Below are 27990 nucleotides of genomic sequence, written 5' to 3' on the forward strand. Positions count from 1 at the left end.
ATTTTGATAATTATTAGATAATTTAGATAGTCTTTTTTTTTGTATTCATCATTAATTGGCTTTATAAAACCATTTCGATAACAGAAATGTAAAAACCCTAATTAAAAAAAAAAAAAGTGGTGAATTTGTATTATTTATTTCCATCATTTTGCAAATATGTGTGTTTTTCCACTCCACCTAAGCTTTCTTTCTTCCTGTTTGGCAAACTCCGATCAACAGATCAAAGTGAAAAACATTGAAAACAGGCTTCGAAATTCGAATGTGATAAAATGACGCAATTATTTTAATTACATATTAATGGAAAGATGGTATCACGTCTACTATCACAGAATATTAATTTTTTGGAGTGGGAATTTGAATGTAGCGTTTTATTTTAATTATTGAACTTACAGAAAAATCTTATTATTAATTAAACGGCTGTTGAACTGTAAATTTTAACATACCTATATTATATTCAAATGTACATACAATGACAATTATTTTAAGTAACACAACTTACAGTATGTGAACATTGAATATAGAGTAATATTAATGTTATTTTAAATTTTAAAATATATTTAAAATTTGTGATTCAATATATAACATTATCATAAACATTTGGAACAGTTAATATTATTCACGTGCGCGTGTCCATTATTCCCAAGTCACAACTGATGATCGGTTTCATCGATTCTGCAAGGACGGTTGCAGCTTCGAATTCGTACCACAAGATACGGTTTTATCGACATTTATTACCTTGGTATAAATGTCGTTTATTAAGTTACTGACGTGTGCTTACGCAAATGTGTAAGGCAAAGAATTGTTTAATTTAGTTAATAAGACAACTCTAGCGATTGGTAACTTAATACAGAAGGAAATATTTGCAGTCTAACCAATTTGAAGTAAGGAATATCAGTTAGACAACATTTCGTTAAACAAGATATATCGTATTTGAATGCGAAATAAAATACTGTTATGTGGAGGATCATTTTAGGAATATGAGCAGCGGCGACACTTAACACCTTGTTATATGCTAGTAACATCTTGGTGTTACTTAATTTTATAGAAAAGGTACATTGTATGCCATGCCTGAATAAAATGTATCCTCCACAACATACTAAATATACCTAAAACTAAGCTAACAGACGGGAACAGATCAGATAGATAGAAAACATTACATGTAACTATAATTCCAGGTGTTTAATTTTCAACCGTGCGTACTATCGAGACCACTAAATATTTGAACATTCACTAAACTGTGCGTTTATTGAATTTTAATTTTTAATTATTTACAACATTCCTTATATTAGATCGGGTTAGGGGAAAACCGAATGGCCTAAAGTAGAAAAATTCGATATACAATGCGGCCTTGATAAATTTTAGCCGGGCAGACAGCAGTAGAACCCCCTTTAGAGGTGATACATAAATAAAAGAGTCGAATTCACGTACAAGAAGGCCCTAGAGGCCGTAACGCCGACATTATTTGCCGCCGAGACCGAACTTCATGAAGATGAGTTCCTTCCCCTTACTGAGGATATCCCCGCCGGGTGCGGTCATCTCCGAAAACTTCTGCATGAGGTTGGGTTGAGATGTTGGTGGTTGAGCTTGAGAAGTGGGTTGCGCGGTCGGTGCCGGGACTACAGCCGGGCCGCCGCGGCGCGCAGGCGAAGTGCTGACCGCCGTGGTGGTGCCTATAGGGGGCATGGCCGTTAAAGCGCCCGTGGACCCCGGGGATTGAGCGGTCGGCGTGCTCACGTTACCAGCGCTCGTTCGCGCGATCGTGGTCGCCTGCGGAGCGCTCACCACGCCTCTCCCCCTCGCCTGCTGCACTCACACATATAAAAGTTCATGAAAAAAAAAATGTCATCGCGAGAGCCAAACTCTCCTCGTTAGGCTCGGAATAGTTGTTAATGAAACTAGCATCGTAAAGTTAATTGTAATTAATGCATTTTTATGATATCTAGCGAATATGAACTATTCGCTTCTATTTAACTACTGATTAATGTGAATGCAAATGTCTGATAAATTATCAAGTCTGTTGTTTAGAAACTGGATATCTATTCTAAGGAAGATATTTTTTGGTAAATTTTGAATATTATTGAAAGTAATTTTCATTGGGTAAATATTTATTAAAAAAATCATGCATTAAACTATAATACTGACAAAGTACGATGTACAAATATTAATGCATGCAAACACGAAAGCGAATTATTAAATAATAATATAAAAATAATTTGCTCAAATTTTAAAACTTTAATAATACAAAACCTTTTTGATTCTATAGCGTATAGCGAAGTGAAATCATATGCAAGTTTATAAAACACCATGCATTGGATAAATAATAGAAAGAAAAATAGATTGATTCGCCAGACGATTACTTTCACGACATTCCTTGTCTTTCCTCGTATTTATATTAAACAACAAATATGGTTCCAGTTATATTTGAAGATCAACATTTGGCATCATAAGTGTAGTCGTCTAGTCGTGGACCACATTCACAGGCTTTCGAGAATCAGTCAACATTAAGGTAAATGGGTAATGGTATATATATGATGTACGTGAAGTATACGCCAGTGTAGTATTGTTCCAGTTCTGTATGATATGGTCCAGTATGAGGTGATATAAAGTGTACATAAACCTCAACGATTAGTCCATAAGTTTTGATCAATATTATCTCCGGACGGTTCGCCCTTTAAGCTATACACTGGGCGTAGGTGAAACGCAACAAAATAATAAAATAGAAGAAAATAACATAATTAAATGAAAACAGTGAAAATCTAAAAGTATGAAGTGGTAGTCGAACTAAAGAAAATGACTAGCATCATTGCGTTATCTGAAAGTATTGTTGTGGGGTCAATAAACTGTATAAACGGTAATATTTTTACCTGAGAATTCGCCTGTTCTGGATTACTGGCGCATGTGTTGTGGTCTAACTGAGAAGGGGGGAGAGGGCAGGCATCTAGCGAACAGACAATACACACAACATATAAGTGACCACAGACAACCACTCGAATCTTGGATCACACATCACGCACATCGTGGGCTCTGTGCAATACTATGTTGCGTGTATTTGACCAGCCTACCTTGCGTGAGCTAACGTGACAGCTATTTTGATAAAACAACAGGGAAGTTGTGATAAAATAAAAACAGAATAGATAGTTAGAAAGAGAATGCGAAATAAAATTAAGTTGCCCTGAAGGTATTGCTGAAAATATAAACGAAGTTTAGTTTTCTATATTTCGTGTTTCGCTGTATCTTCAGGTTTTCGCGTGTATAACTTCGATGTCTGTGACTGTGTAATCCAAGATAGTGTTTTTCAGCAAAGTGTACACCAAGAGTCTTTGTGCTCCGTGGATTGCAACCGGACTCGCGTTAGAGATATTTATTTGCACTTGACGCTGTAAAAGTGTTAGATTATTTCACAGAGTAAGTTTTCATTTACTTTTTCAAATTCCATAGTGTTATTTATAGATTAGGAATATATTTATTTCGGCAAGCAACAACTCGCAATGCGAGTCCTGTGGCAATCGTTAAACCGTGTACAGAGAAGATGATAGAAGTTTCCAGAGCGAAATAGCGAGCGTCTTTCAGTAGTCACACAGCAAGTCCAAGGTGCAAACATGAAACACTCAAAGCTCTTAGTGATCAGAATTAACCCTGATCATCAGCTGGACTTACCTAATCGATCTTATTTTTTTATCTAACAGGGAGAGTAACTATAACAGCGAATATTGAAAAGCCGTTCGCGGCTCTACACAATACATTACGCAAAAGTGTGGTAAACCATACCTGTTCTTCGCTGATGGTTCCTTTGTGCAGGGGCAACGTTTTCCCGTGGTGGAGGGGGAGGGCCTCGTGCTCCGGGACCCGTCGGGACACCACGCCCACGTCCTTGACCTCCCCCAGGAACACTTGATCCTGCGACTGCTGTTCTACCACCAGCCGCTCCAGCACCTATATTATGTTTAAATATTGTGGTAAAGGTTCCTTTTCATTAAGAGATTTTCGTCGCCGACCAGGAGATGATTTTTAACATAAATTTGGTGTGAAAACTCAATCTAGAGATAAGTCTTGTTTCGGAACCATGAACCCTGATATATATTCTTTTTTTATCAATTGTTATTCGCATGTATACATACGATGTATACATATACCGTACATAAAAAAAAATCAAACCTTGACCGGCCTGTCCCTGTCCATATTGGTCTGTGGCTTCCGTCAAGAAGTTACTGGGCACTAAGCCTCTCAAGCCATCGATCTCTGCCATAAAGAAACCATCGTCGTCCATTTCGCCATATACGAGAATGATCTGACCCGTTTGAAAGCTCAATTCCGCCTTAAATATTAAACACAAACAATTATACAACGGAATATGTATTTAAAAAGGGATTTATTAAAACATATATAATAAAAACAAGTACTCACATCAGCATCGACATTTGGACTTAGTTCCTGAGGATCGTAGTCGTAAAGGGCAACCATCCGTCGGACGGGTTGTTGGGTGTACGCATCCGACCATCTGTCCCGAGGCTTTGCGGCAGCTTGTCCAGTGGCTTCCTGTTCTGAGACTTCCACGACCATATTATGGGGAACATAACCACGACGACCGCGGCACTCTCCCCAATAGAAGCCATCAGCATCTTTATCACCCCAAACCTGTTATAAACAAACATTATGAAGACATATTAAATATTTGAGAGGGAGTTCTGATTTTAGACGGTTATTATTACATATTTTCCATAAAAAAAAATACCTTTATTGTGTCTCCATCGCTGAAAGGTAACTCTTCATCACAACTTTCTGGATTAGGACTCATAGTCACTGGATCGTAGTCAAACAAAGCAACGAAGTAACGACATCTCTTTGATTGTTGGTGACTTTGAGGTTGACGCTGCCCCGGCGGTGGACCTCTAGGGCCTATTGGTGGACCAGGACGTGGGCCATATTGCTGTACTTGGCCTTGTTGGGTTTGTTGAACTTGCTGTGGTGCAAACAAATCATTATTATAGTAACAATATTGGAAAGTTTGTCATAATGTATTGTTATATACATAATGTACATTTTGTAATAGAATTGATAGCAATGATACAAAAGATTAACCTGGTGAGGATTGGGAGGACGCCCTCGTTCGTGGTGATTCCTGGGCGGAGGGTTCTGATACTGCTGTGGCTGCCCAGTGAATTGGTTCTGTTGGTTACTTTGAAACTGGCCGCCCTGTTGATAGGGGGGTTGCTGCGTGCCATGGTAGGCTTGTGTATTCTGGTACTGCTGACCCGAAGGCTGCTGCGACGCTTGTGCAGGTTGGGACGGCTGCTGCTGACGTCCGTACGTACCAAGACATTAATAAGGTTAGATTTTCCATATCAAAGCCCACAGCAATTTATCAAGCTTTACAGCCATATAAATTTGGCGTATGCGATCAAAAGCAACAAATACTTTACCTTTCGTTTACATAACATTCCGCTGAAACTCTATTGAATCCCCATGCACAACGAAAGCTAGCGTGCAGCACTTACATTTGAAACCATATATCATCCACAGCACAAAATTTCCGAAAGTATACAGTAGTAATGCACGTAAACAAAATTTGATATATTTTTCAATTCAAGATGTTTATTTACGAGTATATTGTTCTTAATCCTTGTTTCAACTGAGTAAAGTAAAGAGTCGATGAAAGGAGTACTGAGAACGAGTCGAAGCCAAGACAGCATGCAGGAACAGTCATACATACACGCTGCGCATGCTCAGATGGTATGATTCTGTATCGAGTGCTCTGTGGGGAATCTGTCTTCTACCTATCTGGGCGGTAAAATTACGTGTAACAAGACCTGGATAGTGTCGGCCGTGAACCTGTGTAGTGTGTAGAACATCGAGGACGTGAAGATAACAACACAGAACAAGGAAAAGTGAAAACATGTGTCTCGGAAGTTCCGCATAAAATTGAAAGAGAAGAGAGCAAAGTGAATAGTGCTAGCACATGGAGAGCACATCGATGACAGCTAGGAGAGATCGCAGACCTGCGGGCGGCGACGCGACGCCTCCTCGTCCTCGCTACCGGCCTCCACTGCTCCCTCTTTAGTGATTTCGATGGCCGGTATCCCCGATTGCTAATAGGTACCACACGGTCATTCAACATATCATTGATAACAATAAATGATCATGATTATGGTTGTGATCGAGAGTGATCGGATGATTATATTAATTCTGTAACATTAACCGCTGAAGCAAGAACTAATCAGTTAAGCGGGCGAGGATATAAGAATAAGTAAGAAGGATATACAAACACAGTTCAGTATATGAAGGCGATATAAATAGAGCAAGTGAGGCCGCGTTTTGAAGCCGAAGTGAAAATAAAAGGCAGAAGTGAAAGCGTGCCCTTGCTTTCAATCTGTCATAATACAGGCGCATGAATATTGAATTTCGTATCTTCATATGTAACGTATGATCTATAAATGATGTGTAAATGGTTTTATTAGACTTATACCTAATGATAATCGTATCTGAGTTGTGTTATGTTAACGATATAACTATCTGGTATGTTTTTCAGTACGATGTTGCTTTCCCTCGTTCATATTTAATGTCTATAGAAAAAAATAATAAAAAATATTATAAATATTTATTTCAAAGACCAATTCCATAAGGTTTTAGACTATTTAGTTTTTTTAATCTCTAATCAGTTTCCAAATCTAATTAGCTATGATATATTTAAACGACTAAACGTATGAACCTTTTAAATTTATTCAATAAATGAATATGCATATAGTTAGCTAACGAGTACTCTTCCTCTACGGTTATATATTGTATTTGTCTACTTTGATATGTACAAAAGCATACTTAAAAAATATTGTCATATGTATGGATTATAAATTGTCTACGTAAGTAAATACGCATATTACGATGCTATTAAAATACGAGCACACTGTGTAAAAATAATAATAAATAAAACTAATAAATGAAATAAAAAACACTCCCAAAATGAAAAAAAAAATCGTAAAATTCTAAACAAAACGTGTCAAGATTTCGAAATAAATAAAAATATATATATAAAAGACGTGTTAAAATTCCTTACCGAAGGGGTTATTTTGTCGAATATACTCTTTAGGAGGCCTGTGCCGAATCCGCTCGTGGGCTACGGAAAGGTGTATAATAGTTATGTGAGAGAATGAGGTAATTACTCTGCACGTTAATTTAATGAGCTCGATGAGAGAAACTGTGTCACAAAGTACAAGCTCTTTATTTGTCTAAGTATATAGGTATCTGTAGGGTGTCGTGCGCTGTTAGGTATCGGCCAATAGCACTAGAGTCTACAGATCTAGTCGCAAGCAAGAAACATTTAATTTTGAACGCTCCAGCCGAGTGCATAGCTATAGGTAATCGATGACGCGCGTGGTTGTGTTTGTATCGTTTGGCAAAGAACTACTCGACATTTAGAAGATGCCAGCGACAGAACCACAGGAGAGAGTATGTATAAAGAGTGCAGTTTGCAACACCGATATTACGCGAAAGGCTATTCATTAATGTATCATTAGACAAATACTTTTTAATTCTGATTAAACGGTTTTTAGTTCTAGTTCAGTGGACTGTACATGACACTTTTACAAATAGCTTTTCCCGTACGTAGAGAGCATATGACATTGATTTTCATAAAACAACTAAGAAGACACAAATGGAAAGACCGGAAATGAAAATAAATAAAATACGAAGCTCCTTATACACATTATAAATACATTAAATAATGTATAAATACTGGCCAAATGATTATCGAATTTACACACAATATATTATACGACACTGATTTGCGAACTAAATATACACAAAGTGCTGTGCCAACATTATACAATTCAATGATAAAATAGTACGTAACATAAAAATCACCATTCTGTTAATAAAATTAAAAAAAAAATCGATAAACAAAGCGTTATAATTTATTAAGGAAATATATTATTAAAAGCTGAAACTTTAATTTAATTAAAATGTTAGGATATTACTTTGTTATACATTTATTTATTATAAAATTCAAATATTCCAAAAAATGTATGTACATAGTAACATTAAACGAATAAAAAATTTAGATTAATTTTCACCTGAGTCGTTTGCGGATCGTGACGATTGGTCGTTGGGAATATTTCTTTATCCGATAGATTTTCATCGTGTTCTATCACTTGCTGGTGTTGTTGGTAAGGCTGTGGGCGTTGGCCTCGATAACCAGGCGTCGGCTGCGTGACGCCAGGTCCCGGTCCACGGGGGACTCTTGAGGCGACCCCTCGGAGTACAGCAGGTGGTATAGGAGTTGGGGCACTATCACTCGACTGGCTGTCCCGTGATTTGGTTCGCACCTGTAACCCATAACAGCTAAATACCTAAGTCTTTCCCTTTGCACACTTTGTTCGTGAAATAAAAACATAATTTTATATATTAGCACACAACGCCTTGTGCCGTTGACGAAAATAATATGTGCGTATATCAACAACACAGCGCTCAAGTAGCCAGTCTAAGCCTTACAGTACTCACAGTGACGCATTTCGGATTGAGGCCGATCAATTTGCCAATGTCGATGAGAGCATGATCACCAGTCGGCGAATCGACATCAGTCACCTTCTTCCCGTCGGCATACACCGCGTATCCCGTAACAGGCCCAGAAGCGGGAGGCCGAAGCACCGGCTGCCACGTCACAAGCAGTGTGCCATCCTGAGGTCCAGCTTCCACCTGCGACACCGCACCAATCACCACCAACAATCCAGCTATTTTCGTAAGGCCAATTGGTTTATGACAATGTATTCATATATACTATTAAGCCACATCGAGGGAGGATCGACAAAACAAAGGGAATACTAAGCTACCAACAACGTGAGCGAAGTCAATAAAAATTTGTCCTGGCGCTGGATTAATGGTTGCGATTGACGCGACTTCCTCGAAATTTTCCATTGTGCCGCGTGCTTTGAGGTCGTGATATAGTACTCGAAAGGGGCGGGGTTGTGTATGACTTGTGGAATCGTTAATGTTAGGACTTAACCACACACTTGGTGAGCGTTGGAAAGCATTCTTTAAGTGCGTGTGCTAAAACGCGGTTCGGTTATATTTTGAGAAGCAGTTTTGTAATTTATTATTATTTACATAACTGTTTCCTTTTAAGGTATTAAAATCCAGATTATAAAAAATAAATATGAGCTAAATAGTCATAATAGGTAAGGTAATATTTTCATATAATGGCGAGCAGGATGTGAGTGTGAAGTGTAAAAAATTGACGAAAGCATGCTTAAGTCATTTCATGCTGAATTGATAAAATAATATTTATGTACCATTATTTCATTAGGTGGATCAGGTAGGCCTTTGGGTAAGGTTCTGAAGTCAGTATAAGCGCCAGGGGCCTCTTCAATAGGAACCCCAGGAAGGCCCGCCCTTAAATGCTTAGCTCTGACTGTCACTCGATACTGTGTACTTGGTGAGAGGCCTGTTATCGTGTGCCGGTAAACACCTGGCTTTACAGTTCGAACCTAAAAGATATGCCTCGGTTAAATCTTTTAAACTATAAATCGAAATTCTAGAACCCTAAGTTTATTTTTAGAATATAATTATCTTACTTCGACATTATTAACACAGACGACGTGTTGATGGTTAGAATTTGCTGGCAACCATGATATTACAGCTTGAGAGCAGGTAACTCCACTAGCCCTTACGCAGGTAGGGCCCATGTTCCCCGTGTCTCTTCCTATTACCATGGTGCAGGCAGCGTCCCTTGATGTACGCCGTGTAGCTGTTACTGAACGGACGCTAATTCGATGTGGCTTTGGAAACATAAAACATTCAGTCAATGTAGTAATAAATACGTATAAATAAAATAGTAAAACAATTTTCGTCAATTTCGAAAAAGTAATTAAGAAAAATATGAAATAAAAATTTGATGAAACTAAATATGATTTTACTAAATAAATAAAAGTAAAAAATATAAACAATACCTATTATATCAAGAATAATTACATAAATTAATAATCAATTATTCTAAAAATAATGACTCACTCGATTAGCGTCTACGCCTTCGACCAAAGCACGTGTGCGCTCCGTTGCCTTGACAGTAGTTTTCAGGACGCCATCGACGTATACGTGGTAGCTTTCGATATTCGCTTGCTGGACTCCTTCAGGCGCCGTCCAACCAATCAGCACAGACTTGTTGAGTTGTCTCTCGAGGGTGAGCTGGCGTGGTGCAGGCACTAGCGACGAGAAAAACAGCTTGGCTGTTCAGGTCCGAGGGTTGATCGCGAGTAGGAGTTAGCCAAGCAGGCGAAGTGCGAGTGATATGCCAAGAAGCGTGCAGCGAAATCCGATGTAATAGGATGAGGCAATTAGGAAAGGATAAAGGTTTAACTATAGATTTCTATGGCTACATTATAAATAATAATTTAAATTGATTTAAAATCCTGCTATACATTGCTTGCTATCTTTCGTTCGGCATTCACTATCGCTAAAGTTTAACTTCATTAGTCATCAAACAATCTTGTGAGTGCATTTTATAATGTGTGTGAATTATCATGCGATTGGATTATATTGAGAGTTAACTAATATAAATAAATAAATAATGAAAAATAAATACTACCAAAAATTTGAGTAGGATTTTACTGTAAATACCTAAAATGTCTAGGTACTTACTACTGTGGAATTTAGTGGTGTCTGTGTGTTAGGAAACTAAACTTATTTAACATACTCTAAAAATTTAATTAATGAAAAATCAAATGCTCGTTGATTTAATGGAAACACTATCTTACCATTATCATCGTCTTCAGGCCCTTCGCTAATGTCTGCCATCTCACTAAGGCGTGCCACATCTCTACTAAGGGATAAATCACTTATAGCTGTGGTTGCAGTCTCATCAGCATCACGTAAAGTAGCTACGACGGCCTAATGATGCAATAAATATGAAATAAGATCTCGTATCTTACAATTTCGAAATTGAACTCTGCATGTATAAATTACGGATTGAAGTCGAAATAAGACAGCACTAATCTTATCGAAATTAAATGCAAATCCAAATTTGATATGGAAAATTCAATGTTACATTAGAGTGAATCTTTTTGCTAATTTTTAATAGGATATTTTATTTTCCTGAAAATTCATTCGTAGATTTGTTTTTGTTTTCTTCGACTTTTAGCCGTAATTATACATGTAATATGTCATGTATGTATGTTTTATTACCTGATGAAATTCCAATAAATCATCACCGACCAAACGTTGAACAAAATTTGCAGGAACTAGACCACGTCGTCCGTCTAACAATTCAGCATCAAGCATAGTTGCGTTTGGATCAGGCGGACCCCAAACAAGCAAATAATCTCCAGCGCAGATAGATAATTCTCCTTCGGTATTTTCGACACTAAAAAAATTACTGTCATTTATATGAATATTAATCTTATATTTATCTCAAATGGACAAATAACCTACTCAGGTGGTTCGTATGAAAACCTCGCGATGTAAACGCAGCAACGGCCTTTCCCTGGTATGTCCAACATATCAACTTGTGGTTCAGATGACGCACCACCGTTCATATAATGGGTATTTCGTACTGAAATTTAGGAATAATAATTATTATTTAGGAATAATAATAACTTTGTATTTCCATATCATTCGGAAGCGACATACCATCTACGTCCAATATATTATTTGGTAAAAGTCTTATAGCTCTCGGACCTCGGTCATGAAGAAATGTGTCTAAATTTCCTATTCTATCAGTTCCAAATTGGCTATCTAATCCTAAATTCCAAGTCGGTTGGTGCGGTGTAACAGGCGTAGCAGCTCTAACTATTGGTGGATTGTTTGCCCCGTATCTGCTTAAGCCAAGATCAATTTCGTCTATAGGTTTAAGTTTAATATTCATAGTATTTGTTCCCAAGCCACTCGATAAGAGAGGATTCGTATATGTTCCAGGTCCAGTTCCATATGCATTGGTTCCTGTTAAACTCGTATTGAGACCTCCAATTTGTGTTCCTCCCGTTAAATTAGATAGAGCATTTCCAAGGGCACTAGGTAAATGACTTTGTATTCCAGCAAGCGTACTCGTTAGACCTCCAGATAAACTTGTTGGTGGATTATTTAAACAGCTCGAAAGTCCGGTTCCAGCCATAGTTCCGGTCATAGAAGGGCCACCTAACGTTGATCCCAAACTCATAGCGGAAACATTTCCTGTTATATTTTGAAGATTTGACTGTAAACCAGCCAGAGTACTGGAAATTTGACTGATATTATTTACGAGTGGAGCAGTAACAGGGTTTGTAAAAGTAACTTGGTGGGTATTGGACAAACCAAAAGAGGCAGATACGGGGTTTGAGTAGGAAGGGTTGTGCGCACTCATAGAGTAGGCTACAGAGTTGGAGCTAGGGGCAGTGAACTGTGAGGTGGCATGGAGTGAAGACAAAGTTGGCATTGTGTTGCTCTGACATAGAACTACATGTCCTGAGCTCGTATACGAATGAGGCAATGGTGACGGCGTTGGTGAATGAAACTCTCCCAGCGCCTGATTAGATCCACTTTGTTGAATACCTATACAAAAAACATATATAATAATATATCTTTATTTAATAATTAAAAACACAACAAACAACAAAGTAATTACCGTGTGTCGTTGATCTAGAATGTTCTAATTCAGCTAAGATGCGGTTGTCTTGTTCGATCTTTGCCATGATACGTTCTATCTCAGAAGCGGGCTGAGCCACTGACGTCGTCCAAGTGGCAGTCGTTGAAGTGCCACGAGCCCGCATCGCCGATGACAATTCTAACTGTAGCTCCTCACAACGAACTGTTTCCAATGCAGCCTTTCATACAAAAATATAAATGTATTATGTGCGAATGATATATAGTAGGCTCTACATTGTAAAAAGTTGGCACCATTTATACCCTTTTAAATGTATATCTTTAAATCTTTATAAATACCTTTTTCTCTAGCTCGCGTACTCTCGATTGCAATTGCTCGACGTTATGCGAGTCGTGCGGCGATCGCTGCGCATTTCGGAGTTGGGCGAGCGCATCCGCGTGTGCGCGCTCCGCGTCAGTGCGAGCTCTTTCAGCTTCGCGAAGCCGCCGCGATAGGACGTCCGTTTCGCCACCACTTGACATGTTGTAACTGCTCATTGTCTGTATTCACAAAGTAGGATTATCAGATAGAATTAGTTGAACTATGTACACAACCTAACAAACAACATATGAAACTTGGTATTGCAAATTGCTCATGAGATATTTCGCTCATCAACCATTATAACTCCATTATGGTTGTTAGATATTTACGTTTATGTTTTGTTTTTTTTTTTTTAATGTTTAAGCTACTGTCCAAATCACGAACGCGTGGGACTGTGACAAAAATTCTATCAGCTTTGTCAGCGGTCATCTGTACTCGAAGGAAAACTATGTTCTTAATCGTTTAGAGGTTTAATTTTAATCTTTTATTTGGAAGGTGATTCGTTATGTATTGCATCTTCCTCTTTCGATCGTCAAATCTATGGTGAACGAAAGGGAGACAGCTCTTTTTATCTAAACATCCGCTTAACAACATTTATGGGTAAAGACTGTATACTTCGTTACTTACTCATCGCTCGTTTGGTTCTATTTAAATTACCATTCCTAAGTTAGCTTGAAGTTTATTTATAACTTTTTTTTCAGTGTTATTGGTGTTAATCAGTTTTTTTGACACAAGGATTCTAGCTTAGTGGAAAATATTAGCACGTCTCTATAAGAAAGTTTAATGTCCTTTATTAATTTAATATGTATTTTTTGAATTGAGAACTATTTAAATTTTATTGTCTTCTTCTAAGGAGTATGTCTATCAGGCATGTGCTATGTTCAAAACTTTATATTATATCGTTGAAAATATTATACAAATAAGTAAACAAATGAAATTTATTTAAAAAAATCCATTGATTTTCATTCCCATGCCCATTAACATCATAAAAAAAACAACAAATATTTTAAATAATGATGATAATGAAAAGTTATGTTAAGCCCTTGTTACAGTCAAGTGTGCTAAACGAGGCCGCGTTACTGGTGTATGAATAATTTATCGATTTTCTGTTAAAATTTACTCGAACAGGTACATATTTGTCCTTCAACGGTTGACGTCATCGATAAAACCGATATGAACTAAGTAACCCATAAAACATCATGGAACCATGGGGAGTTGAGAGGTTAACACCGTACTAATGGCCATTACTTGCAGTTTGAGAATTCGACGACAATTTCAAAACGATAGATTGTTTGACACCTATTCTAACATCTACTCATTTATTTAGGATTACCAACATGACAAACAGTTATTTGTTTAAGAATACCAACTTAAAAAACAAATATTTAAAAATTGGGTAACACTTGACAAACTCATAGCGCACTTATAGTAACCATTACTTGTAAAATAGTCACTAAACATCTGAAAAATATTGTAATACAGTAAATTTAAATCGTTTACAATAATAATTAAGAAAATATAATAGTCCGACAATATAAAATACGTAGAATTTTATGAAATAATTGCAAAATTTAAATTAATTTAGTCATAACGAATTTACTTAATAACAAATAATAATCATTCTAATCAGTCCATCATTGAATTATTAAAATATCATAACGCATAATGTATATGATGGTACATACAAACATACAATTTTTATTAGCTATCTTCTTAACAGAGAAGGCGTTTTTCCACTATTGGAACATTAACATTAAATATTAAATAAAAAAAATCATAATAATAAATTCAAATCGATAGAAAGCGTACAACGAACTCAACGCAGCCAAATATCGCTATTATCCGCCGCCGTCTCGTCTCGACTCGAGCTAAGAAAAAGTGCGGTGACCTGCTCCCTCGGAGCTCCTTACAAAGGAGGGGAGGCCCCACAAAGCTTGGCAGACACTCCGGCGGCGGGAATTGGGAAAGCAGCCAGCGACTACGCAATATGGCGCGCCTGAACAAATGTCTTTCATGCTTAAAGAAAGATATATTACGTCCCGTTTGGGCAGTACGGCAAAGAAACATTTGAAGCCAGCATAATTATACCCACATGCAAATTTAATTAGAATCATGAATGGGTGTTTATTAAGGTTATAAAATAACGTTTAAGCGCTTAATGTATTTTCGTTTTGCATAAGTTTTATATTTGAGTATAGGCTTTTCTTGTAACTTTTATATAATTTTCTTTTATTGATAATAACTTGTTTTTTTTTATGGTAAACCTTCCTATACCTACCTAAGACGGACGAACAATTAGACCAATTTAAAAATTATGTTTATTAAACTGTAATTCATTTAGTACCATTAGGTTTTTTTTTAATATGTTTATTGCTAATGTGGAAGTAATTCTGTCTGTCTGTTACCTCATCACAACTTAAACAGTGAATCGTAAACTAATTTGCCAACTTTGCTACGAGTATATATGCTTCCTGCATACGGTATTTACGGGAAAACAAATTGGCATAGATAGAATCATGAGAATCAAATGGTAATATTATAATTTATAAAAATAGCCGACTGACGTGTGAACCAATTGTCATTATATATTTTTTTATTTATTTTTTAGTCGATTTAGCTCATCGCCGAGCGTAAACTATTAAAGTTAGGACCATGAAATTTGGTGAGGATCCACTAAGGCAGGAATTTTGGATATTCTACCCCTAAGGGAGCGTAATAAAGGTTAAAAGTTTGAAAATGAAAGTCCGTCATTTTTTAAGTTAGAAGCATGAAACTTTATTTTTGTGCTACGGATAAAAAATGAGTAGATACTTATTATTATTTACATCTAAGGGGGGATACATACACCAATGTGGAATACAAAGAGGTCTTAAATTAACGTAATATTTTAAGTTAATCTGTAAATATATTCAACTTCCATACAAGCAAAGTCGCGGGCAACAGCGTATATAACAATGTGTATATAATATATCTTGTCTGGAAGTTAACAGTACTGAGCTTTATTAAGTGTAATAAAATGGCTTTCGACGGTACACTGAAAGTGTTTTGGGTAGTAAATACGACCACCCTAGTATAGAGACTTAATGTAAACGAAGTATTAGATGTCACGGTTAACATTGACTAGCCGTATGACCATTGCGTAACTGAATAATTAAACACGCATTACTCTTAACCCAGACCGCGTTCCATATAGTTCAGGTCAGGTTCCAGGGTTGGTTCTTATTGTATATGATAAAATAAACCCGATGAGTTTATTTCGCCGGTTCTTCTCAGGTCAGGGCATTTTCTTTTCGAACCGGTGGTAGTGTTTCATTTGACAATCAATAAGTATGTGTAATGCTTCTATATTAGATATAGGAATTGGATTTGTTTTGATGTTGGGAAAGAAAATAAAAACTGAGTGCAAGTTGGACTCACGTACGAAGGGTTATTATTTAAAGATAATGGTGAGACCATTATCTTTAAATAATATATCGGTAAAAATGTCAAGTGTCTAACTATCACGGCGATTCATGAGATACAGCCTGGAGACAGACAGACAGACAAACGGACGGACGAACAAACAGTAGAGTCTTAGTAATAGGGTCCGCTTTACTCTTTGGGTACCGAACCCTAAAAAGACAGATGGTGTGAGAAAAATATTGAAAGAATGGTCGTACATGTGGTGACGGCTGACTTAGAAGAATTGGAAGATGTCATACTTCGGATGATGCAATGGAATGATGATGGTATTTAAGTAATTAGACATGTACTAAGTAATTATCTATAAACGATATCACAACCCCCCCCCCCCCCCTATGTCAATAGTTTAAAAAAGCGTAACATTGAAAATATTAACTCACAATTACAATTATAATAACTAACCATCGCAAGATAACATACTAACAGTCGTTCTTTAAACTGAACTGGTGTTGAATAATAAATAAATATTATAAGACACAATTCTTTTAAATACATGTTGAGGCGAGTGACTTTAATTACATCAGAAAATGCCCTAAATAGATACACAACCATTTTTTATAAATCTTTTAACATAATTTAAAGCACATATTCGAGGCTAAGGAATGAAAGCAAGTCTTCCAAACTTCAAATTGGAACATTTTAAACTACAATTAAAAGTAAAAACATAAAACTTGATACAATAAAGGATTTCAATTTCGTCCTAACAGTGGAGTTGCGCCACAAGAAACGCGCGGGATTTCGCAATCCGTTTACCGTTTATTTCGGTAGAAAAGTCCGCAATACTCCTCAAACTTTTCCTGGTTGCGACCCTCGGTACAGTCAAAGCCAAAGAACAAACTCATTCGAAACACTATGTTGCTTCAGGTTAGTTAAAGTATGTATTTTTTAATTCAAATATATCAACATTGAAAAGTCATTTACATCCATACATAAATATATATAAAGGAATGTCATCGCTGAATTTTTGTCCTGATAAAGTTTTGGGGCGACCAAACAATGTTTTCACCGACCCATAAAAAATACGTACATTATTTTGTCGCTTATTCTGAACGTTTGTAGTTTTTATTCATGTTAAAGAAATAAAGCACTGTTTATGCTTTAGGGTGCAGTGCTCAAACAACGCTCGAATAATTGCAACGAGGGAAACCTATTATTGTGAACCCATTAAAAAGTACGGTGTGCCACATTTGTTCAATATATGCAATCTAAACTAGTCCTTATTCCAGAAGCCGGAAGAAAGAGTTTGTTATCCAACGCAACCTCTTTCATTTATCGGACAAAAGCCATAGCACTTTAGCGTTGTTAATTTGAAGAGCCCCATACTTACTAGTCAAGTTGAAAATTTATGGTATGGTTCAAATCAAACCGCCAGTTGTATATTGAAAAATTATGTTAATAACGTTACGTATTAAACTTAGTTAATTACCTGAATAAACTTTTGATAGTTAGATAATTCTTGTTAAAAGCAATTAATATATACTATACTACCAACTCCACCCGGCTTCACATGGGCGCAATGCTGATACACCTTTTTAAGGTGTACAATAGTGTAGTACATTATTTTGTTCAGGGTTCAGCCAGCGTTTGCAAAGGAAGTGCAAAATAATTTGTTTATTTACGACATCACATTAGAAACCTCTAAAATTATCAGTATTTTTATACTATATTATATATATAAACCTTCCTCTTATATCACTCAATCCATTTAAAAAAACCGCATCAAAATCAGTTGCGTAGTTTTAAAGATCTAAGCATACTTAGGGACAGACAGCGGGGAACGACTTTGTTTTATACTATGAATTATATTATAATAATAAATAGAAAAATATGTTTAGTTAATTAACGAAACTCAATGTTCTTATTAGTTTTACTTCAATTTTTATTGATCGGCATTCCTCTTCTTGGTTTCATATGCCGGTCCATGTTGACTACATTATTTTTATGAATTTCCTTAATTCTTGATAGATAATAAAAACACCAAAAAGTCTAAAGACCTTCGAAGCGGAAACGACTTAATTACTAAGTTACCAAGCTCCGAACTACGTTTTAATCGTCTTACATTATATGATACGAAGTATTAAAACATCAATTTCGTTAAGCTGGTAAGTTTTTACAGGCAGACGATACGAGCGAGTGCGGTAAGTTTGGTAATATAAGTTCAACTGGGTGGCATATGTTGTTCACTTATTACCGATTTTCGTTTCTTGCACACTTTGTCCATACATTGAGATCATTCTAGAATAATTTCCTATCATATATAAGAAGAATTTTCAAATATTTTAAAGAATTAGAAAATGTACAACTATACAACAATACAATAAGTATTCTCAGAACAATATAAAAGATCTGCTTCCATGGTTCTATTTTATTTTAATATGTTTAATTAGCTTTAGTAATGTTGTTCTTTAATCATACAGGTTACATATAACCAGTACCCAATATTACCAACCAGTACGCCAGCATTCGCGTTTAGGTTGACGCATTGAGATTTTAATGAATTTTGTAAATTTTATGAAGGGTGAGTTAAGTGTAACTACAAGCACAGGACAAAAGATCTTAGCTCCCAAAGCTCGTGATACATTGAAGATGTTTAATATTTTTTTATGATCAATATTCATGGGCAGTAGTGACCAATTATCAAGTAACCCATTTACAAGTCTACCAACAAATTTTAAATTTACACAAAGTATTGAATGCGTTTAGAAGTTCTCATCGACACAGACGATACTTTGACAATGGTTTGTAACTTAATCCTCGATTCACAGTTATGTCACTAATGAAATTAAAATATTTATGAATCTAAACTTAAAAAGAACCTTGTATGATATATATTATGAACCTCAATAATATACATCAAACAAACTTTTTTAAATACAACTTGCAAAAAAAATCTTCTGATTTAAAAACCTATAACGATCTATTTCATGGACAAATGTTATCATTTGAATGCTAAACTCTAGTATTGAAAACGAGAAGTGTTCTTTTAATATTCCTAACGCTTACTTTTGTCGTTGATGTGAATCAATCATCCTTTCAATTGGAATGGAAAGCCTTTGATGTATTCTTAAATATTAAAGGTCATTTATACGACCGTTGAACGTCCACAGACTTAATCTTTTTTATAACTGTAATTTGGTTGTGAAGTGGTGAAGTGGGTAGAACACGTGGATTTTAAACAAATCCGCGTTCAGAAACTGGTAACTCTTCATGTTTTTTTTTTTCTTTTTATCTTATTTATTTAGGTACGACTGGGATACCTGATCAGTGATCACTACCCATAATTGGCACATACTGGCAATATTATTAATGTGCCACCTACATTGAGAACGCTCATTATTCAAAACAGAACACAACATCATTACAATATAAAAAAGAAAAAAGAGGGATAAGTTCCAAGTCTTCTCTTCTAAGGGCAGAAGAATCCTTTGCCAGCAGTAGGACTTCTATGCTCCGTTTTTATCACTATTTATTATTATTTATTATTATTTAATACAATCTATATTGTATTTATAAACAAAACAGTTTTATACAAATATTTGATTTGTATCTTCTGTTAATCCTTGATTGGATTATATTACTCCTTGATATAAGGATTATAGTTTATAAGATACACTAGTACTTCCTTTGTATAAACCTATGTAGGTATGAAGTCCCAAGATATTAGAATGTAAAGCGACAAGAAAAGCCGGGATGGGCCAGTGATTATAAGACGTGAATCGTAGCCGATGATTCTAATTTCAAACCCGGGGTAAACACTACTGAATTTATGTGTTTTTTTGAATTTATAATTCATCTCATGCTCGGTGATATACGTAAACATTGTAAGGAAACCTGCACGTGGTGGATGATAGTCTGCCACGTGTATCCACCAAGCCGCATTGGAGCAGTTAGAGTAAGCACCATTACAGAAGCTATGGAGCTCAATAGGAGGCCTTTGCCTAACAGTGTAACATTATCAAACTATTACTTTACTATTTAGTTTTAATGTGACAATACTTACCATTGTTGCTTTCTGGGTTTTAAAATAATTCAATTAGTATTTATTTAGTTAGTAATAACTTACAGTAGTATCCCCGTGATTGACGCACAAAAAAAATGCTCTACATATGAGCTGTATTGCTTAAAAACTACATTTTGGATACAGTTATTTTAAAATCACAATACATTTGCATAGATAGAACAAAAATACAGATTAACAAAACTGAGTACATGAAAACTCAAAAGTACTTGTCCGTATTTGAGGCCACGATCTTTCGTTAAGATTGACGTGTTCTGTCTACTGGGTCACTCGTCTCTTAAAGAAAATGTCTTTAAAATGCAAAATAAAATGATTCAATTAATTTATTCATTATGTTCTCGCTATTCTACGATAAAATCTAAAATTACACTTTACTGTCCATGAAATTCGTCTACCAACATTTCTGAGTAATATAATATCTTCAGTACGCCCCCTCTTTATTTCTAGAATAGATTTAAGTAGTTCTAGTAAATATATTATTTATATAACAAACTAGTTGCTCCGGCTTAACCCACGTTAACCTTTACTGCTCCGCGTCCGTGGGCCGTAGCTTTTTTACACAATACGGTGGTCGAGCAAAAGCGCTATCTGATGGTAAGCGGTCACACCATTGCCCATAGCCATTGAGGCTGTAAGAGACATAACTCTTCCTTACATCGCAACAATACTATTGCTGTTTGGAGGTAGAAAATGTCGTGAATAGATTTTATTAACCTAACCTACCCAGACAGGCTTGCACTAAGCCCTACCACGAAAAATAAATGGGGTTTCTTACGCAAAAAGATATTTTTCAAGTTTTACTCTATATCATGGGACAGACGATGAAAGAAAAAAGCTTTGTCTATACAAATTTTATTTGATAATCTACCTAATAATAGACCTGTCCCTATTACGTCCCTTTTTAATTTTGCCACAAATACTGGATTAAAGTTGAAACATTCACATTTAATGGCGACCTGTATGTTAATCAGTGTTTCTACAAATAGAGCGTTACATAACAATAATTTTAACTAACCACAAGTGAAAATATTAGTTTACTTATACAAGAAGAAAAATAATCTCCTGAACTAAATCCACTGCGCGTGCCTTGTTTGAAGCAGAACTTGAACTATGGTATTTCCGATAAATAATAATTCACCGATGTTCATCTATTGATGTTTCTCAATCCTAATTTGAGTTCTGCATAGCAACATAATTTTCAACTTCAAGTGATATTTTTGGGTTATTCTGTCAAGAATCTTCAGTGGAGCTTCATACCCTTGATGGCACGTAAACCCGTTCTTCGTCCGATCACATTCTGAGCGATTTCATCTTAATTCTCTATGAAAGCAATGAAGTAGAGACCGCACTTCTACTTTCGAGCATAGATATACATTACAATATCTCCAACGTTGTTAGGCAACCCTTGACATTTGCTGCCAATATTCAATTAGAAAGTTCAAACACGTGATTCAAATTCGAAAAAATCATCCATTCAATGAAACTCTTGGATAGTCTTGAACAGTAAGAAAAATCTACAACCCTGAACAAACTTTGATGTATTTTTAGAACTTGCCAAAGGGATGGTCGCAGAGAATAATAATATTAAAACTTATTTAGCATTTTAAGAAAAATAAAATCGGTATTCTGATACTCGCCATTGTCATAATCATCACTATGATGTTTTGTTTAGATCAGAACACAATCATATTCACATTATATAGCGTTTTGAGATACGATAGCAACATTCGTCTTCTTTCAATAATTTACTGACATATATACTCCTCGGAGTAACCTCGCGTTCCCTCTTACCGGATGGTTCATCTCTGAGTGAAGGATCATCGTTACATTACATCAATCATATCAGACGCGAACGAGTTAAAAGCGATAACATTTTACCGAGCTTTCAGAGCTATATTTATAGACTTCCTATAAATACAATCGATTACATAACAAGTTCGGTGCTTACTTCAAACGATATCATATGAAATTTTACTATTATATTTTTAATAATATTATTTAATCACAATTACTAGTAGCAAAACAAATACAGATTAAACAAGATGTTTATGAGATCCTCTACTTATTTATTGCTTCTGTTTCAATCTTTTTAAAACTTTAATCGTATTTGGAAGACTAATGGTAAATGATCTCTTAATATATCGTCTTCTGTTTATTATTGAATTATTTTAGGAAGACAGGCGAGCCTATAGATCACTAGATGCTACGTGGTTTCACCCCAATGACAATGCAAGAAGTATCAACCACTTCTCACACTCACTCTTGTGCAAAACAGCACTGCCATCATTATATAAAATAAAGAGCCGCAGCAATTGAATCATTTAAGCAAATGGACCTATTGTTGGGAGATGTATTCATGAAAACTCAACAACTAGCTGTCTATTATGTAAATACAGTACTCAAAATTTACTGTTAACTATCCAAAGCCCCACTGCGGTCGAGTTTGGCAGCGACATCGCGTGCGTGCAACTGTATTGAATATTTCACTACCGAGCTAAGAGTACAACGACCGTTTTTATTTGTCTAGTTTTTGTGTAGCCAATACATACAACTTTTTTTGTTATTCTGCTTGCTCTATTGCTGTGAAAATTGCGCCTTTTTTTCAATGTTCTCGTTGAAACAAATGAAATATTTCTTGATTGCAATGCGTAAGCTGACAGCGCAAATGTTCACAAAATATTTGTAGACTAGAATTATTGTCTTTTGATTTAGAATAATTGTATTTATTCATTACATTTTTATATTTGATGATATTAGTTGTCTCAGTAACATAAATGTATTTTAATAGATTTTAATAATTGCTTATTAGTTAAGAGATGTTGCCTAGTGGACACGACGTGTGGATTGCAGAAGTTTTCATATGCAGATTTGGATTAAAAAAAGATCTTTAGAGAACCTGCATAATTTTATCAGATTAAATTCTTTCATTTACTAATTAGAGGCGCGTGGGTTTTTTTATAGTATAGGTAGGCGGATGGGCTAATGGGCCACCTGACCGCAAGTAACCACCGCCCATAGCCATTGACGCAGTAGGAAATATTAACCATTCTCTACATTGCCAATGCACCACCAACCTTTGGAGCTAAGATGTTATGTTATGTACCTTGTGCGCTTAGTTACTCACTTCCCTATAAGCCGAGACACATAAATACTAAGTATCGTTATTTGGCGATAGAACATCTGATGAGTGGGAGGGAGGCTATCACCTCAGACGGGCTTGCACAAAGTCATACAAATAAATGTATATGATATAATATTTATTAATAATTTACTGGTGATTAAAATTCTCAACAGTTGCGTAATTATAGTAATAAAAATGCCTAAGAAATGTAAAGGAAACTTAAAAGAGACAATATAGGTACAATACAAAAAAAAAAGAAACTATAAAAGGCACAGACGCAGAAAATAAAATTAATAAAAAAACAAAAACGAATCAGCGTCCAGTCTGAGATTAAGTTGTAAATAACTGATGGCGTTGAATGCTTTTGGGTCGTCGTTTTAAACTATAGCAATTTGAAATAAAAAAAAAACTACAACATGGTTGTGCTTTATAAAACAAATTATTTCGACCATAATTTAATCCACTCGTCTATTTAGCGGTTACGTGGCAGGGTTTTATAAGCAGTTTCGTGAACCGTTTCAATTTAATAGGTATAATATGATGAACAATTTTATTCAAATTCTAGTATTGGATATATTAAGTGACGTTAAATAATCCCGCTCAAATCAATCATTATTAACTGGAACTACACTATAATCATGTATTTCACAATGATCCTTTGACAATAATGCGAATCTTTGATATTATGATGATAGAGGTGAAAGTGTCCTCCTGACATATTTCGACTCATTCTCAAGAGGGTACAGAAGATATTAAGGTCCACAAATTTGTACTACAACTTCTCTTACCCTCTCAACAGAGTATACAGATACTTTTACATGTTTTCCGAGTCGCGAAAAAGCTGCTGAAAATATCTTGAGACTGTTAACTTCCGATCCGAGGCTTGTGTTGTGGACCTCAAGAGAGACCATACGGTGAATGCAACCAACCTACTGTATACCACAAAACACAACCAATCAACAGTACGATTCACAGACAATGTACGAATATGTTCCAAAGGAATAGCAGACATAATAAATGAGGTCGGATCATTTTTCTGACAAAAAACGTTATCATGCACATTACCCGTTTCCGAGTATATCGACTAAGTTATAAGTAGATCAGATTATATAGATACCAACGTCAGCCGGTACGTGAACCAATTATTAAATGTACGACCGCTTTCATGACGGCAAATCAGATAGGAGTTTTTCCAAGTGGTTATTCATATTTTAATAAAAAAAGTAATATTTCAACATTTATATTATTTGAAAGAGGTATTCGGTAACATTTATATATATATCGGTAAGTTCGCAATCAAGCAAAGTCTGGAAATGTCCTGGCTATGGTTAGTCTCTTCCATTACACCAATCCAATGTAGATTGGTAGAGAGTCATGTGGTGGATACACATTTCCATGGTGGTAGAACGTTGTGCAGGCCCGTCTAATTAGATACCACCTACTTATCAGAAATTCTAATGACAAACAGCAGTACTCATTATTGTTGTGTGTCCTATTTAAAAGGTGAGTGAGCCAGTGTAAATACAGGCATAAGGGAAATAACATCTTAGTCCCCAAGATTGCACTGTCGATGTAAGGTATGGTTAATATTTCTTACAGCGCCTTTGTCTATGGACGGTGGTGACCAATTACCATGAGTTTGCCCATTTGCTCGGCTAACTATATCAGAAAAAAAATTACGACACATGCTGGATTTGAGATAATTACAATCACCGCTGAGGCACACGATCATAAATACAAATTAATTATATAAAATTTTGGCTTGCAATCTTGGTTAAGATACCAATTTCCAGCTACAAAGCCATCTCTCCTCGTAAAGCTAATTGTGATATTTTAAGAGTCATCTCTAAATATAATTTCGATATAATTTTTACTCTTCTCGAGGTTTCTTTAAGAAATACTTAATCCGCGCTCTTAAAGACAGACTCTGTGATAAAGTACTAAAGACAGTTCCTTTATAATTAGGTAGACACTTGGATTGGAAAAAAAACGTCGTATCAGGCACGCATATCTGTGTTCAGCTTACTTCAGTGTACACAAATAATTATAAGTAATTATATCGCTTGTGTCCATCTTATTCAGTAATAAAATATCGGTTAGAAATCGCACAAGTTTTTTTGCACCAAACTTCATTGCGCACCTCTATGGCAGAAAGTTACAATGCAATGTTTTATTTAGTTTTCCTCTCCCTATATAAAAAAATCTTGGTATAAAATTATAAATGTAAATTCGTATATGTATGTTTGGATGATTGTTACGATTATGCAATAACGGACAGACGGATCTAGATGATATTTGGAACAGAGATAGTATATCCGACTCAGCATATAGGCTATCACCTGACCCCCCCCCCCTTACAAACGGATGATTCCGCGGATGAATACTAGTGCTAAAATAAACAAATAAATTATTAATATTAGATATTCAGGTTTTTCATACATAGACATAAACAATATAATGAAAAGCATTTAAACATTTAAATATGAACATAATATCCAATATGGCGACCGATAAAGTTAAGCCCTACACTTAATTTTTAATTAATATTATTTCAGTGTGGAATAACGCGGAATAATAAAATGTACATTACGCAATAAATGTATATTGATATTGGTTTTAATTTGGGTATATAATTAAATTAAGATAATACAATAAATCTATAATAGTTTTTTTTTGTTTCAAATTAAAATCTAGTCTCCTAAAGGTTACTGTTATTCAACATTAATAATTTATATTCTTAAAACAACAGTGAAAAATAATACTTTATAAACTAAATTAATTTTATCGTTGTTCATTGATACGTTTTTCAAATCAAAAGGTTAACATTTTAGCAATAATTAGTTCTATTATTAAGACGCCTACTCAAACTTGATGTTTATCATGACTCGATCTTTTCTTTTTTTTTTTAAACAAAAGGCAACGATCCTATTTTGAAAATACGTCAGTAATTGAGTTTCTTGTGTCAGTAATTACTCAACTTACCCTGCACGCTAAAAGGTATTTAAAATAACCCCTTCGTATATGTTATGTAGTGAACATAAAGTTAACTCTATCGACAAATGCAATAACTGACGTAAGTAGGTACTTAAAGTCGCCACGAAAAAAATGTTAAGTCCCGCTTATGAGTAATAAGAACTTAGTACAATGAAAGTATAAAATATATCAATACTTATTAATCTTATTACTTTAACATTCGAGTCTTATGAAGATTGTGATGTTGTGAGACGTTTATCGTCATACTTAGAAGGAGTCAAGTTATGCATACTAAAAATTAACTTAAGTTAGTATTTGATAGGGTTTATATAATTTGTTATTTTTAATTGAGTATATGACGGAATCATTTGAGCAAATAGATACATGTCACCAATGTTAAATAAATAAATTCGGTAATGTACTTTTTTATATTATTGCGTGCAAATAAAAACGCATTGCGCTATTAATATTTCATTTTATTTTAAGTAAACGTTGGACATGTTTTAATAGAACTTTAATTCCTAAAAACTCCGGAGTAATATGAGTGTAAAATATCTACTGAATTATTTTTTTCGATTTGCAGGTATTATAGTAAAAAAATAACTACTACACTTTTTGCTATTAGCACTAAGCGTTTTCTTAGAACTGAACCAGTATAAAATAGGTCATGAATCAATGTAAGTGGGGTAAGAAGAGAGAAAGTAACCGTTTAAATTAAATCAATATTTAATATTGAATATGACAAACATAACGACGACCTTCACTTGTGTAAGACACAAATGTCAAACCCATTAAATATTTAGGAGACTTTCTAAAACAATAAGCTGCGTGATCAATAAGCCTTGCTCACATGGAAAGGCTCAAACGGGACCAACAGCTCACTGTTGATAGGCGCGAAGCTACTCATTATTCGCCATATTTTGTTAAAATAGCCCAAACACACCCCTCAACTTCATTACAATGATACTCAATAAAAGCGCTTAATTTCAGAAGCTACAGATAACGATTCGATCGATAAAACCTAACTCGTATGCATTTCGAACGTTTTTATTCCATGTCGAGAAGGTGGAATATCGAGAAACAATTGATTTTACGCCCCCACAGTGGGTGCGTATAAACGTACTCACGTTAGCGGCAGTCCTCGAGTGCGTTACATGGGCTCCAAGGTTCACTGCACCGACGACGTTACTGGTCGTAACGGATGCACCTTCTCGCAGCCACCGTCCCGAACTTGCGTAACATTTATATAACGAGGCACATAGCGACCGTGATCAAAACCGTTCGGTCAGAGGCGGGCTCGCGCACAGCTCAGAAGACCGCTCTGTCCTGCCATTTTGGATTCGACAGAAGCGTCTGGAGCGTGTCGCGCGGCAGGGACTCCTCGCGCGCGGGTTTCGACTTTGGCGTTGAATTTCGAGCGTGCTTTTCTGTTAAAATCGGGATGTCACGGAGCTACGTTCGGAGGGAAAATAAAAAAGTGTGTATCGGTCGGGCGGA

The 27990-nt window shown here is 35.6% G+C and overlaps 1 protein-coding gene across 6 annotated transcripts; it reads right to left on the reverse strand.

Moving 5' to 3' along the window:
* Nucleotides 1-565: 565 nt before the first annotated feature.
* On the reverse strand, nucleotides 566-27989 carry LOC125071935 (RIMS-binding protein 2). 6 transcript variants are annotated; one of them, XM_047682375.1, is made up of 20 exons: nucleotides 27621-27989; nucleotides 12898-13098; nucleotides 12581-12779; nucleotides 11611-12507; nucleotides 11413-11533; nucleotides 11167-11344; nucleotides 10740-10872; nucleotides 9997-10187; nucleotides 9561-9764; nucleotides 9279-9473; nucleotides 8491-8685; nucleotides 8064-8315; nucleotides 7049-7108; nucleotides 5080-5292; nucleotides 4733-4960; nucleotides 4405-4635; nucleotides 4156-4315; nucleotides 3769-3933; nucleotides 2865-2938; nucleotides 566-1803 (listed from the first exon to the last, which is right to left on the reverse strand). In XM_047682375.1, the coding sequence occupies exons 2-20, from the start codon at nucleotides 13093-13095 to the stop codon at nucleotides 1459-1461; spliced, it is 4239 nt and encodes a 1412-aa protein (XP_047538331.1). In that variant the 5' UTR covers nucleotides 13096-13098; nucleotides 27621-27989; the 3' UTR covers nucleotides 566-1458. The 6 variants fall into 6 exon arrangements, with proteins under 6 accessions (XP_047538331.1, XP_047538330.1, XP_047538334.1 ...); XM_047682374.1 differs by having other exon boundaries at nucleotides 5080-5295; XM_047682378.1 differs by lacking the exon at nucleotides 8491-8685 and having other exon boundaries at nucleotides 5080-5295.
* Between the last annotated feature and the right edge of the window lies 1 nt (nucleotide 27990).

This window comes from Vanessa atalanta, chromosome 20, assembly GCF_905147765.1.
Source record: "Vanessa atalanta chromosome 20, ilVanAtal1.2, whole genome shotgun sequence".
NCBI lineage: Eukaryota > Metazoa > Arthropoda > Insecta > Lepidoptera > Nymphalidae > Vanessa > Vanessa atalanta.